The 14,417-nt window shown below is 34.8% G+C and overlaps 2 protein-coding genes across 4 annotated transcripts in view; one reads left to right on the top strand and one right to left on the bottom strand.

Moving 5' to 3' along the window:
• The window catches only part of CCDC39 (coiled-coil domain containing 39), a 49,672-nt gene extending 45,467 nt beyond the window's left edge, over positions 1-4,205 (top strand). The window contains exon 20 of the mRNA XM_032630245.1: positions 999-4,205. Within this exon, the coding sequence (XP_032486136.1) occupies positions 999-1,152 (154 nt within the window). The 3' untranslated portion in view covers positions 1,153-4,205. The remainder of the gene's footprint in view (positions 1-998) is intronic.
• A 148-nt stretch (positions 4,206-4,353) lies between these two features.
• Positions 4,354-14,382, bottom strand: TTC14 (tetratricopeptide repeat domain 14). Of its 3 annotated transcripts, XM_032630243.1 has the most exons (13): positions 14,043-14,177; positions 13,602-13,731; positions 13,441-13,494; positions 13,142-13,341; positions 11,902-11,986; positions 11,674-11,803; positions 11,198-11,353; positions 10,761-10,832; positions 10,236-10,355; positions 10,009-10,131; positions 7,507-7,624; positions 6,470-6,579; positions 4,359-5,652 (listed from the first exon to the last, which is right to left on the bottom strand). In XM_032630243.1, exons 4-13 carry the CDS (start codon positions 13,325-13,327, stop codon positions 4,737-4,739), a joined length of 2,016 nt encoding a protein of 671 aa, XP_032486134.1. In that variant the 5' UTR covers positions 13,328-13,341; positions 13,441-13,494; positions 13,602-13,731; positions 14,043-14,177; the 3' UTR covers positions 4,359-4,736. The 3 variants fall into 3 exon arrangements, 2 of the variants coding, with proteins under 2 accessions (XP_032486133.1, XP_032486134.1); XM_032630242.1 differs by lacking the exon at positions 13,602-13,731 and having other exon boundaries at positions 4,354-5,652; positions 13,441-13,565; positions 14,043-14,382; XR_004349658.1 differs by lacking the exons at positions 4,359-5,652; positions 13,602-13,731 and having other exon boundaries at positions 6,524-6,579; positions 7,005-7,624; positions 13,441-13,565; positions 14,043-14,343.
• Positions 14,383-14,417: the final 35 nt, after the last annotated feature.

Raw genomic sequence — 14,417 nt, 5'->3', positions numbered from 1 at the left:
TGTGTCAGGGTCACATATACAGAAAACAGCCAGCAGGGCAGGACTCTTTCCTTCTGACTTCTGTCTGGTGTTATTTTCATTTTGGCATAAGTGCTTTGTGACTAGCAGCTATCTCAGTAGGATAAAGCAGGGTGAGATTCTGGAGGGTACGTTTAGCATGGTCATCCCTGAGTATGGGGAGAATTTATTAAACCATAAAAGGGCAACTTGGTTGTACAGACTTATTATTAAAATCCATTGTAAAATCTTCAGGAGTCAGAATTTTATTTATGCTGCTTAATTTTGCTAAAAAGGAAATTATTCTTTACTTCTGCAGTTTAGTTTTATACAGAATTCTATCATCAAGTAGACATTTTGTCAACACAGCAGCCATATTACTTTTCATACTCTGTGAAGAGATGTCATGAAAGGATTTCCTAAGACAGTGTTTAAGTAAAACAAAACAAAAACACTTTCTATGTAAACACGGTGAGCAGCCACTTGAACATCCCAGTACTTTCATAAAAATATATATTTAAAAATCTTAGTATTTACAGTTGTATGGATAGTTACCACCACTTTATCCTGTCAATAGGCCCTTCACTTTCTTCTTTTTGGTTTAAATTATATAACCTATCATTTTAATCACTCTTGCCAGCACCCAACTTCCCATGCCTGTTTTTGTTACCTTTTGTTTAATGATTTTTGCAAACTTTTAATACCTAATGATTTTATCTCTAAATTGGTTATAGTTGAAAACATTTTTCATGTATCAATAGAAATATATTTGTCAAACTATTTTTCTACTGGTTTGAAACTTTATCAGCTTTTCCTTTTTAAACTAATTTCTTGATATTACTAATGGTGATGCTTTTAAAATTATTAGCACTATTAATAGTATATCTTTTTTGATCTCTTTAATTACTTGTGGGATTATGGCATCGTTTGCCATTAATGAGGGGGTCTCTACTAAAATAAAAATTTTGAATTAAGTTACAGTAATTCTGGTTTTATTCTAGGTCATCTAAGAGTACAAGTACTTCTGCTTCTCAGGCTTCAGTTAAAGTATTAGAGCTGAACTTCCCAGCCTCTTCACTAACTGGCAGCACTTCTACACCAACTAGTGCTAGCAGTGGCTCCAGTAATGGTAAAAACAAAAAGAGCAGCAAATAAACATTTTAATCTCTCTTTTGAACAAGTTGTAAACACAAAACCAAAAATCTCATAATTTAAAAATAGTATATCCCACTCTATGCTTTTGGGTGCCTTATACTGATATACAGCCCTACTGAAATAGTGTTAGAAATACAATATGACCAGACAAAAGTTTTATCCAGTGGAAAATATAAAAACTGTTAAAGAAAAAATTCAAGCTATTTGGGTCCAAATAAGCCAAAGAAATGTTTAATTTTCTTAACTTTTTGCCTACTATTTTTTTTCACATAGAGGGAAAGCAGTAAGAACAGATTCTTAACAAGGATACGTGTTATACAAGCATAGGGTTATATTTTCCACTGTTATTTTGTTTGTTATATCTCTTTTACCCTGGAAGATCCTGAAATTAGGTTTTATTAAAAGAAACATACTTCCCAGACTTTGGGGGAAGAAAACTGCAGTTTCTTCCTTTAGTATAATTAAAAAATTTTTAGTCAAAAAATGGCATTATCTCTCCCCCTCCCACCAAGAAAACAATTGATAGGAAAGAGAACCACTGTATCAATAAAAGTGCAGCTTAAATTTCTAGGAAGTAGTCCATTCTGATCTTGAAAGAAGTCAAACACATTAAAGATTTTGCTCTCAAGATACAACCAAGAATGTGTTTTCAAGATTTCCTTGATTTAATAAACAATTTAAAGAAAGCTATGCGTAATTAGATTTGTAATAGGAATTCCATAAATTTGCAGTGAAGGTAGACTACCAGATTAAGAATGTTATTTCAGTCAATACTTTATCATAACATGTGCCCAACAGTTTGAACTCCTGAAGTATTACTATGATATAAAACTGGTTTTCAAATAAATATCAGGATCTATGTACCTAAATGAGTATTGTCTCCTTCAAACCTTGGAAAAAAATATTTGTTATACAGACAATTGTCATTGTTTAGAACTGTCACTTGCAATTCCTTCTGAAAGGCAGTAGTGGTTTCTCCTGATCACTAGAATATTTTATCATTTTTAGTAATAGCCAGCAAAAGGCATAGCCAAGTCCAATGAATAAGATGGGTAAAAAGCTGAATATTGTTTCATAAAACACTGTTCTGCTAAGTGAGATTTATAAGATCTAAAAACTGATTGACCTTATGGTCACTTCAAATGTTCAGAGTTCTCATTCTCTGCCCTTTTTTACTTTGTAAATTACTTGGAAGTTGAAATATTAAACACTGTATTCTATGAAGGCAGGAATTGTATCTTAATAGTTCTCTGACCTTGGGAAAGTTACTTTATGCTTTTTTCCTCATTTGTAATATAAAGACAGTAAGAGTTATCTATATCAAAAGTTTATTGAAATAATCAGATAATATATACAAAGTGCACAGGGCCTGATACATCGGAATTGCACAGTAACTTCTACCTATTATTGAGTCACCAACCAAAGCCTAGCACAGTATTTGTGGAATGGTTAGGTTCTCAAGCCAGCATGCAAGTCTACATTTAACTCTTAAAGTAATAGTTCCAAGTTCAGTGTAATAATGTTAAATGGTGAAACAAGGGATCAACCCTATTATCTCCAAATCTAGAGTTATCCTAACATTCACCTGCTGTGTTAGAAAGTCATCTACTTATGCAAACCAAGATACTGCCTGGGTACGTACAAACTATAGACATAATGTTCAGGGAAAAAAAGTGCTGAAGATACCACTAGGGATTCTTCACAAGTAAATCTCCAATAATATATTTTTTTTCTGTGATGGGTTTCCTCAATATATCCTTATAAATTGTCTTATATAATCTGCTTAATATATCCCAGGAAAGAAGCTTTGGGGAAGATGGAATTTCTAAATTCAGGCAGGCTGTTGTATAAGATACTAACCTAATTTTTTGTAACTGAATGTAACATTAAGCCATAAAAACGCTTTGGAAAATGACAATGCTGGTTGATAGTGATGCTCAAAGAGATTTTATTAAATAAAGTGTGTGTAAAATCCTGAAGCTGTGCTAGCAATTCCTAAAGGTCAAGGCATAGTATGTCACAAGAGTTTCCACTCTAAAAACACCACTGTGTAGGATTACATAGGGATGATACCAGAACTATTAATACACAGAACTAGGGACTCTTTTCAGATAAATTTCTTGGTGCAAAGACTAATGCCCAAGTGACTGACTGATTTCTACTGCCATTACCTATTGTTTTTGACCAGAGTTTCTTTTTCTGTTCCACTGCAAAACAAATTTTAGCTTTTTCATTAGGCTCCCATCACTGAAGTCTGAAGGTCACAAATAGTACACATCCAGTTATACTAACTTTTGGTATTTTACTGTTGGCAGAAACTCCAAGACAGAACAAAGACTGTCTTCTTCCTCTATCATTCTCTGTCACTTAGACCTTTGTAGATGGATACTCACTACCCTCCAATCCACCCATCCAGTGTCATCATGAGTTGGAAAGATTCTAAAGCCCATTATAAACACCTATGACTTCTATTTATATCTATCTCTATCCCTATTTATACTGTTTTCAATAATTCGGGGAGGATCCTTACGATCCAAGTCCATTCCTTCTTCAGCTCTAGTTGCTGAAATTTATTCTAAGCCCAGGCTCTGTCAGCCTAGTCATTTATTCAGACTCTAAGAAAGGAGGTATCAGAGGAGAGGTGTTAAGGAAGAAAAGCAGAAATGCAGGCCAGCTCTAGGCTATTCAGAAACAGGCCCAGTGCCTTCCCAACTGGACATCTGCAATACTAGGACAGTTTCCTAACTTCCTTTCCCGTAGTGGAAGACCAGATTTATAGTGTGTTTCACTTGCCACTGCTGTTTTTGCTAAAAGAACTCTTTCCTACTCTGATCTATTTTTGCCTGGAATGTAGTCTCTTAGGGTCTTGCCAATATTTAAAGAAATTTCTTAGTGCTATATTGCTAGCAAGAAGGGGGGAGAAAAAGAGAAGTAAAATGGGCCCCTAGTCAACTTTCATGGCTTTATTCCTAAGGTACCTGTTAAACAGCTGATACATAAACCATTTTAATTAAATCAGGGTTTAGAGGTCAATTAGACAAGACAGATAATCTACCATTTTAAGATAAAAGTTATGCAAAAAACTTAATATTTAAAAATGAAAATGGTACTTATGAAACATTCAAATATATTTGTTTCAAAAGTCAAGAGCTTTTAATTTAACAGAGGAGAGAATGAAATAAGTTTTGATAAAAACGATCCAAGTGTTCACTGCACAAATTTAATATTCTCTCAAACAGCAGGATAAGGTGGACCCAAGAAATTCTCACACACCATAATACAATGAAGAAACAATACTTTGAGAGTGTTATCTTCAGGTGAAGAAGTTTAAATCATCAGAGTAAGAAATAACTATACATAAACAAACACAAGAAAAACCTGAAAAAAATCAAGCTATGAAAAGGGGACCTACAACTGAAACAAATATACTTTGAGGATCGCTATAAAAAGCACTTGATTTCTGTAGTCTCTACAAATAAAATAACCGCAGGAGCAGATATTTCTGCACTGGACTGTTATTACTAAAAGACCAAAACCTTTTATTAAAAGCCTTTAGTGTTAATGGTGCTGATCCCCTTGGCATATTAATTTTTTGGCTTATTTCCTTTTTCTTTCTCAAATGCAGCTATCTGATTAAATATATTGAGTAAATTTTGAGGTAAATTTTTTTTAACTCCACTTTCTGAATGCTCTTTGCTACTTAGTCCCTCTTCTGGAACCTCTGTTTTAATATCCTCCTCATAATTACCCTCTCTTTCATATTCTCCTTGATTTTTATTTAATTGATATCTTTGCTCATGTCTACTGAAATCACGTGATCCAGAATAAGTGTATTTTTTATATTTTTCAACTGACTTCCAAGAGTAGTCTGAGCTTGCTGGTGAAGTGGAATATCTCATGGAACCTGGCTCCCACCTTCTATAGTGTTCTTTTCTTCCTTCTGTATCTTTCTCAAATCTTCTATAACCATAAATTTTTATCTTGTCCTCTGAATTCCTATAGAAGGAATCTGAGGAATCTCTTCTACTGGAAAAATGTCTTTCTGATTTATGTGGCTTTTCTGTTTTGCTACTACCTGTCTGAGTTTTATAGCTATTATAAAAATCTCTTGGATCTTCAGACCTACCTCCAAAATCATCCGGAATTTCAACTGAAGATGAAGAAAGAGGGCATCTATCTTTTTCTTTTACCTGTTTCTTTTGATATGGTAACCTATCCTGCTTTTCCAGTAGTTTTTCCACTTCTTGTTTTTGGTTAAGAAAAGATGCTGAAGTATTGGCTGGAACTGGGAAGCACTCATCTTTCTTATTCTGATCTACCTGATTTGAGGATGCCTTAGCTGAATGCCTTTTGGAACTTCGAGAAGACTCTGAGCGATTCCTCTTATGTTTCTTATGCCTTTTGTGACCAGAAGAGGAAGAGGATGAAGAAGAAACTGATTCATCAGCAGAAGAAACACTCGAAGAGGAAGAAGTTGATTTTCTTCTTTTTTTCTTTAGCCTAAAAAAATGTAGTTAACTCATCAGATATGTTGAGTATAAAAGTGTTTAATTATCCATAAAGATTTTAGTTCTATTTTATTCTAAAGATTTTCATAAAAGTTGTGGCTTAGATAAGGAATTATAATAATAATCCTAGCTACTACAAGATCCAATTTTACCATGTCATGACTTTTGGAAAAAAATACGTGTGTAGACAGTTGTCACTGTAAGCAAATCCATCATTTCTGAAAGACACAGTGACATTTCCCATATTACCTTAAAAATTTAAGACCATATGAATACATAAAGGAGAGAATTGAGGTTTTATATTTGGCTACCTCTAGTTAATAGTTTTTCCACCTCAGTACTATTAACATTTTTGGCCAAATAATTCTTTGCTGGGAGGGTAGGGTGGTGGTGGGGGAATCCTACATCATTGTAGAAAGTTTAGCAGCATCCCTGACCTCTACCCTCTAGATGCCAACAGCACTCTACCAGTTATGACAACCAAAAATGTCCTCTGGGGGACAAAACCGCTCCCAGTTGAAAATTACTGCTCTAGTTCTAAAAAATTTCTCCCTAAAATACAGATAATTAAAATGACTTACATATTTTAATTCTAAGATTAAATTTTTCTTTTTTTTGCAGAATTCTAGCCTTCCATTCCACTTTGCTTTATCTCTTTTATAGAAAAATTTATGGTATACATACTTGCTAAGAATCATTGATTACAACTTGAAACACTTTTATGTTTTACTTACTTTACCTCCCACATGGCACTTTGGTTCAACTCAGTACTTGCTTTAAGTTTAAGAATACTGAATATCATAGTTTACCTTTTCTCCTCTTTTAAAAGCTTACGTAACTTTTCTGCACTTGTTTCTATTTTCCTTGTTTTCTGCTTTTCTTCCTTTTCAGCTTGTTTTTCTCTTAATTCCAAAGATTTCTTTTACAACCCAGATATCGGAAAAAACCACACGTTAAAAATAGCAGAACATATAAAACCCAGTTTTCAAAAGACCAACCCCCCAACCAGAAACCAAATGTGGTATACCCAAATCACCATATATCCAGCATTAAACAAATATTTTTTACATATAAAAATTAATCACACAGGTGTTTGGCATTAATCATTGGAACAGCCAGAACAGTATTGAGGACCAATTGCAGTTGGTATTCCATGAAAAAAGGGGAAGCCATTGCATCGAAACCCATGACCCAGAGTGCAAGAAAGGGAAAAAATAAAATACATGAAAAATTATTAAAAAACATTAAAAATTTAAACAGGACACAAATTTTATAAATAAAATTCAAATAAAGAAATTCCATTAAGATGAATTGAGGGGGAAATCACCATGTTCAAATACAAACCATTTAAAAAATAGCACAGCCCAGTTGGATGCATGATTATATAAGAAATCATTTTCCAGTTTGAGGATGGGGATGAGCAGCACCAGATGTCACAGACACAGCAGCAATGGTCCAATTCAGAAGAAAATGCATGAGAAAACATCATCATCAGTATTACAGGAAAAGACAGTTTAAAATATTTCTCAAAAAGGTTTTTAAAAATTGGCTCAATTACAGTAACAATACTGAATTCTGTAACCACCAGGAAAGCTCACTACAAGGACAGTTCTCAAATCCACATACCAAATTTAGGCAATGGGAATTTTCTCACAGGGCTATTTTTACTTTTGACTATTAACAAAACTATGAAGCAATGTCAAACCCAATTAAGAAAAGCTATTATCTAAAAAACTTTTCATAATGCCTTACTTAAATGATCTAGAATAGTTTTCCCCAGAAAAAAGTTAAGTTTTGGCATTAATTTCAAATCTCATTAAATTTCTAAGAGGAAATAAAGAATCACCTGCATATATTTATGAAGCTTCTGCAAAGCATCCTCTGCATCTTTAAAAGTTTCATCCAAAGCCAAAGCTTTCTTATAGTAACTTTCAGCATTTAAAAACTTTTCTTCTTCTTCTAACCTAAATCAGAAAGGAAAATTTAGCTTTTTTCGGGTAAAAATTAGAAGTCCTCAAATATGCATATAGGGCAGAGGCGTATATGAGAGAATTTATTAGGGGAAAAGCCACGTTCAGCAAATTATTTTCTTTTTTTAAATAAATTAATTTATTTATTTTACTTTTGACTGTGTTGGGTCTTCATTGCTGTGTCGGGCTTTCTCTAGTTGTGGTGAGCAGGGGCTACTCTTTGTTGCCGTGCACGGGCTTCTCATCGCGGTGGCTTCTGTTGTTGCAGAGCACGGGCTCTAGGCTCGCAGGCTCTAGAGTGCAGGTTCAGTAGTTGTGGCGCTTAGTTGCTCTGCGGCATGTGGGATCTTCCTGGACCAGGGCTTGAACCCATGTCCCCTGCATTGGCAGGTGGATTCTTAATCACCGAGCCACCAGGGAAGCCCAGCAAATTATTTTCAAATTGAACAATACTTAAATATTGTGCTTTTACAGCTATTTTTTTTTTTTTTTGGTAAAAAGACAATATAAAACCACATAAAACAAATCAGAAAAACTGAACTCAAAGATACAGAGAACAGATTGGTGGTTGCCAGACGTGGGGGTGGGGGGGGGGTGGGGGCAAAGTAGGTGAAAGTGATTTATCTTATAAACTTCCAGTTATAAGATAAAAGTCCTGGGGATGTAATGTACATCATGGTGATTATAGTTAATACTATATTGTATATTTGAAAGTTGCAAAGAGTACATCTTAAAGTTCTCATCACAAGAAAAAAAAATTTAACTATGTACAATGATGGAAGTTAACCAGACTTACTGTGGTCAGTACTTCATGATATTTACATATATCTAATCACATTAATGCACATAACCTGAAACTAATATAAAGTTATGTGTTAATTACATCTTAATTAAACAAACAAAAATACGAATAGGAATCTATTACTGATAACTAAAGCCATACTGTAGGTCAAGCATTGGCATTTTAGTATAATACGTGAAAACACATGATCAACTGATATCCTCTGTAAATTTACTATGATCTTGAGCTTTAGTACAGAATTATATAGGCTGGCTTTTCCTAGTAATTTATGAAGAACTTTCCTTTCTACAGAAAAATTTTCCCAGAAAATTCACTGCTAAAGTTGGAAATACCAAGGCATACGTGTATAACCCAACCAGCCTGTAGACAGGATAATTATTAGATGATGTTCACAAGTCTATGTTGTGAAAAATGAGAATTAGAAAGTTTAGATACACAGCAGTGAAAGGGTTTTGCAAAATATTTTCAGGTTTTGGAAAGTAGGAAAAAGTAACTACTATAAAACAAATTTAAAAACCAGTGGGTTCAATGGAATCACTTGTGTCAGACTGGATGAGGGGAGTAAGGGACCAAAGACGATCAACATTTTTGGCCTGGATGATGGAATAGATGGTGTTGTCATTCACTGATCTAAAAATCACCAATATGTGAAAAATGAGACAACCACATTTAAGTAGGTACTAGCTTATGTACCTAGTGAGAAAGTAAAAAGCTGCTCCAAACACTTGGGTCCAACTAGAAGTTCGTTATCAGTTAAAAACAAATATTACAAAATTTCATTTATATGGAGTTCTGGAATGATCATACAAACTGGAACGATCAGGCAAATTCATGAATCAGAAAAGAGATGATTCTATTTAAAAAATTAACAGCAAAAAAAATGCTTTTAATCATAAACTGGTCTTTAATTATTAAAGCAGACTGTTAGCAAATTATTTATATTTAAAGTATTATGTTTCTTCAAAATATTTTATAAATTAGACTAGTCTATTAGTCACTAAATATTTATGATAAAACTACTATGCCAAGTATTATGCCAGTATCTCAGGACAGTAAGATAGGTTATAGGATTTGTTCTTAATGTTTTGCTCTTCGTTTAATCTAAGTTTTGTGGATTTCACTGGACAAAGTAGAGCAATAAGCTGAATACGATAGTGAAATCTAATTCACAATTAACTATAGAGTTCTCAACTTATATTTCTGGCATTATAATTACTAAAATGATGAAATGAATTAGAAATTTCTGTCTATTAAACAAAAACTTCTAGTGTATGTCCAGGAAAAGAATATTTACCTAATTTCTTGTATCTACATTTATATTTCTGTGTAATGAAAATATTCAGAAAAGTGAAGTCAAGACACTAAAATATCTCCAATCTTAAAGAACCTAAGTAATAAGGAAAAAAAGAACTAGAAAATGTATAGAGGACTATATTTAAAAAACATTTTCAACCAAAATTGAAACTAAGAGTGTCTGAACTGAGTTAGAGATGCTATTTCCTTATGTTAAGTTCAAGATTTTATAGTAGCTGGTTGAATATTAGATCTCTGCTGTTTAACAAAATCTGACACTTACTGCCCTCCTCTTTCTACAAGGGTCTGGCAGAGGTATTTTCTTGCATTCCTGTGAGTTGGACAGTTTTCCAATGCAAGCTCAAAATCTTCTATTGCTTTGTTCAGACTTCCTTTTGTTGCATATCTATAGATATGAGACAAAATTAGAGGAATTTATTTTGTGAGCTATTCATAAATCTTATACACATTTACCTTGTAAATATTCCTTAAAACCTATTATCCACTTACAATGCTCCACGAGCTACCAAAGCTTCCACATTTTGTTTATCTATCTCCAGAGCCTTATTGTATTCATTCATAGCATCCACATGGCGTCCAACCTTAAAATAGTCAACTCCAATCTTCACACTAAAAAGGTGTTTGTAAAGCATACATAAAAATATTTCACAGAATATCCAAACAAAATGTCAGCACGAATAAAATTTTAAAGCAAATCAAATTTGGTTAATATTTAGTCTTTGATATTCTCAATATAACTAAGAAGTATTGTCTTTGGATAATTTCATAACAAATACTTATGAAATCCAGATATCGATATACGAATTCCTTTTTAAAAAAATTAAAAATATTGGCTAAAACTTAAATCTTTAAAGTTTACAACATAACACCATTTACACCTTTAAAAAAGCTAATGTCAAAAAGGTATCATTTAAATTCATTTATAAACAAATTTGGTCTTAAAGATGACATAAGCATGCTTGCCTTAACCTAACCTTTTAGACTAATGCAAGTGTTGAAAGACAGTCTTCATACCATTTTAAAGCCCAAGATGCAGACTGCTTCTTTCTTAATGCAGAAGCAAAATCGTCTTCAGAGAAATTTTTGCTATTAAAGAAAATAAAAGTCAAACTGTAAATACTTTTTAAGGTAACTATATCTCTCCACCTGACAGATAAAGACTGAATCCCAAGCAAGAAATTTGTATTTTATTTACAAAGCAAAATTCTTGAACTCTCAGGAATGACTATTATTGTTAAATATTATTTTTTTCTGCATCTTTTTCTGCATCTGGTCACATGGCACACATCTATCACTGATAAAAGACTCCATTCCAAAAAGAGGGGATCACCTAGTTCATTCAAACATTGGCAGCAAGCTTAGGATAACTGAGTATTTTCTTCAGTTATGCAGCTTTTGACTTCAGCACCACTGACCTCACCACTTAATATAATAATACTGATTTACTATACCTTTGCAGGCCTCGCATTAAAGATGGTGGATTAGATTCATCTATTCCTAGTTTTCCTAAAAGGAATTCAACTACTCCTGGATTAACAAATCCCAAAGAACTCTGCATGATATTCTCATAGGATTCTGAAGAATTGCTATTTAGTTCAACGCTTCTCCTTAAAAAAAAAAAAAAAAAGTCACAACAAAAATATAAAAATGATTAACATGATTAGCATGTCCCATTTTAATTAAGGAAATAACATTATCACATGGGATTTAAATACTCAGACCATTTTTGTACATGAAGGTGTGGCAATAATGACTTGGTTCCTTTTGCCAAGTTTGAAGAAATTTAAGGGTTATAAAAATAAAATTAGCATATTTTGAAATAAGAGAAACTACAATTCTACTTTGTTAGAAGTTGGGCAAAATTTGTTATTTTTTAGCAAAGAAATTGTTTTCCAATTAACTTGTTGAGACAATGTGGATAAATTACCTGTAGTACAAAGGAAGTTCTTCGGAACTAATTACACCTAATTTAATACCAGATAGGTGTGGTGGAAGAGATGAGCTATATAGAGATACAGCAAGCTTTTCATGATATCTGTCAATATCCTTGATTCCAGCTTAAAAAATAAGAAAATTGAGTTGATTAACAAGGCAATGCAAACTAACATAAATATGACAACTGTTACTTTTTTATTAATATGATGAAACTGATTACCTCGAACGAGGTCACCAGTTTGGTAATATGATAAAGGATCCCCATGGTTACTGAGAGAAGGCACGTCTCTTAGTGGACATAGAGCCTGCAATGAGAAGTATTGTAAAACACCAGACATTCTATTCTTTGGTGAGAAGTGTCTTCTTTTATTCTAGCTGTTCAGTATAAACAGCTAATAGTTGACAGGAACATTAAGAAAACAACTAGCACCCTAGAGTCTAAATTTAAATAAGGACTTTAATAATTTCTGTGCCTAAACATAATAAAACAAGTTTTCTGGTTCAGGTCAAAAACTAAAATCTCATGAAATTTGCAATTAGTTTTAGAAACCACATATAAGTATGGATGATGAAACAAAAAATTATTTTGTGCTTGTTAAATATAAAACTAAAAGCTTGTCCAGAAAGTAGACCGGCTTCATTGCCCAATTGGGTCTGTCCTAAGCTCTTGGCCATACATCCTCCGAAAAAAAGTTTTAACCAAGGATTCCCTCATTCCCCTGTCTGTAGGTGGAGGGCGCAGAAACTTAAAAAGGGACAGCCGCGGCAGATACACAAGTCCAAGGGATTTTAGCTAAAGAATCCGCGCCTCTGAGTTCCAAAGAAAATGAAATGTGAATTCTTCAAAGTTTAGGTCTGTTATCCAGTTTGTGATACCTTCTGCTTTTCTTCCCTTTCTTACCTGCCTTAACACACAGTAAATATCTAACTTTTTAAATTAAAGTGACATACTATTTCAAATTTAGGTCTATTCACCTTGGGCAAAGCATCTTATTATAATGTACAAACCACTTAATTTAATTATTGTAAATGCATATTGAATAAATAAGAATTTGTTTCTAAATTATCCACATACAAGTATCTAATACTAAATAATTAAAGACATGTTCAACTAGAAGAAATAACCCCAGTCTACTAATCAATCTCACCATCTCCACTGATATCTCTTTGAGTGTTTAAAAAAGGACTCCACCCCTGCCACCCAAAGGGAGCAAAACCCCCCAAAACTAGAAATGGTGCCAGAAACTGTAAGTAACTCTATTACTGCTGATTATTTTTTTAAAAAAAAGGTGCTTTATATTTATACTTTTTACTTAATATTTATTTAATTAATTAATTCTCAAAACTATGTCTGTAGGGTACACTTAATTACAACTGGATGCAAAGACATAAGTTTTGCATTGAGATGACATTTTATCCAAAACAGAAACAATCAAATAACTGAAAAGTGAATAACTTACTGTGATTTCTAAGTGGGATATATCTCTCATAATGCCACTGCCTAAACAAATCAACACCATGAAAAACCCAAATTCCCGAATGGAACTAATTCTTCCAATCACTATATCACCACGCTCAATATCTCGAAAAAAGAGCTCTCTCCGGTCCATACTAGGTATCTCCATGAATTGCTCTAAAGGTGGCATGACTGCATAACGTTCTGAAAAAATAATTAACAAAATTACTAACAATAGTTTTGTGTTCATCTGAAGTGCTGTTAAACCAAACCGCAATCAAACGACTTTACGATTAAACTCACCTTCATCGTCTTCATTAACTTCAGAAGTTGTAGGTGCATCTGATTTCCAGGAAACTGCAAAAAGCAGATCCGCCTTTTTGGAAATGAATTTTTGTATTTCAATGTTTTCAACTTTCTTCTCTTTTCTTAAAAAGAAACAAAATTTATGAAAACTGGTTTACCTGCAAAACCTTTCAGTAAGTCCAAGCTTCTGCTCAGTGCTTTTTCATCGCCCAATCGGGTCCGTCCTAAGCTCTTGGCCGTACATCCTCCGAAAAAAAGTTTTAACCAAGGATTCCCTCATTCGCCGGTCTGTAGGTGGAGGGCGCGGAAACTTAAAAAGAGACAGCCGCGGCAGATACACAAGCCCAAGGGATTTTAGCTAAAGAATCCGCGCCTCTGGTAGTGCAGTACCAGATTTAAAAAGTTCAGCCCGCATCCTGCATTGCCCTCACACCAGGAGTGGGCACCCTCCTCCATCCTGCCCTCGGAACTAGCGCCGCAGTTCTCACGGGCTCACGGCCTCGGCTCTGCTCCTTCAGGACTCAGCCGCCCGACTGCGGTAGTGGAGCCCGCAGCTGCCTCCCCTCCCCCGTCTCGCAGCGGCGCCGCTGAACCATTACCTGCCCTGTAACTGCTGCTGGGGCGGCGGGCCCCGGGCAGGCTCGACCACCGACCCCAGTAGGCTCCGGAAGTGCGGATTGTCCTGCTGTTCGCTCCTGAGCAGGGAGAGCAATGACGGCCCGTGGAAATTCAGTGACTGCCGCATAAGGTCCCGGTCCATGGCTAGAGACTGACGGGCCCAACGACCGGGGGTTGCCAGCCCGCCGTCCCGTGCCCACTACTTCAGCCCGATGGTCCGGCAGGCTGAGGAAGCAGCCAGGAAGCCGCCGGAAGCAGACACCCAGACACTTCCCCACAGGAGCCTCCCGGAAGTGTTCTGGAGCCGCCCCCAGCGGCAGTGCCGGAGCTCAGCCTTAGTCTCGCGGAGCTCAGCC

This window comes from Phocoena sinus, chromosome 4, assembly GCF_008692025.1.
Source record: "Phocoena sinus isolate mPhoSin1 chromosome 4, mPhoSin1.pri, whole genome shotgun sequence".
Lineage (NCBI taxonomy): Eukaryota > Metazoa > Chordata > Mammalia > Artiodactyla > Phocoenidae > Phocoena > Phocoena sinus.
The sequence above is the reverse complement of the archived record's forward strand: the minus strand, read 5'-3'. Positions and strand labels throughout refer to the sequence as shown.

Excerpts from the sequence above, each read along its gene's own strand:
- TTC14 (XM_032630242.1), bottom strand. The coding sequence starts at position 14,203 with ATGGACCGGGACCTTATGCGGCAGTCACTGAATTTCCACGGGCCGTCA. Across the intron at positions 13,342-13,440 it reads AGTTAATGAAGACGATGAAG|AACGTTATGCAGTCATGCCA; the intron begins GTGAGTTTAATC and ends TTATTTTTTCAG. Across the intron at positions 6,580-7,506 it reads AGCTTCATAAATATATGCAG|AAATCTTTGGAATTAAGAGA; the intron begins GTGATTCTTTAT and ends GGGTTGTAAAAG.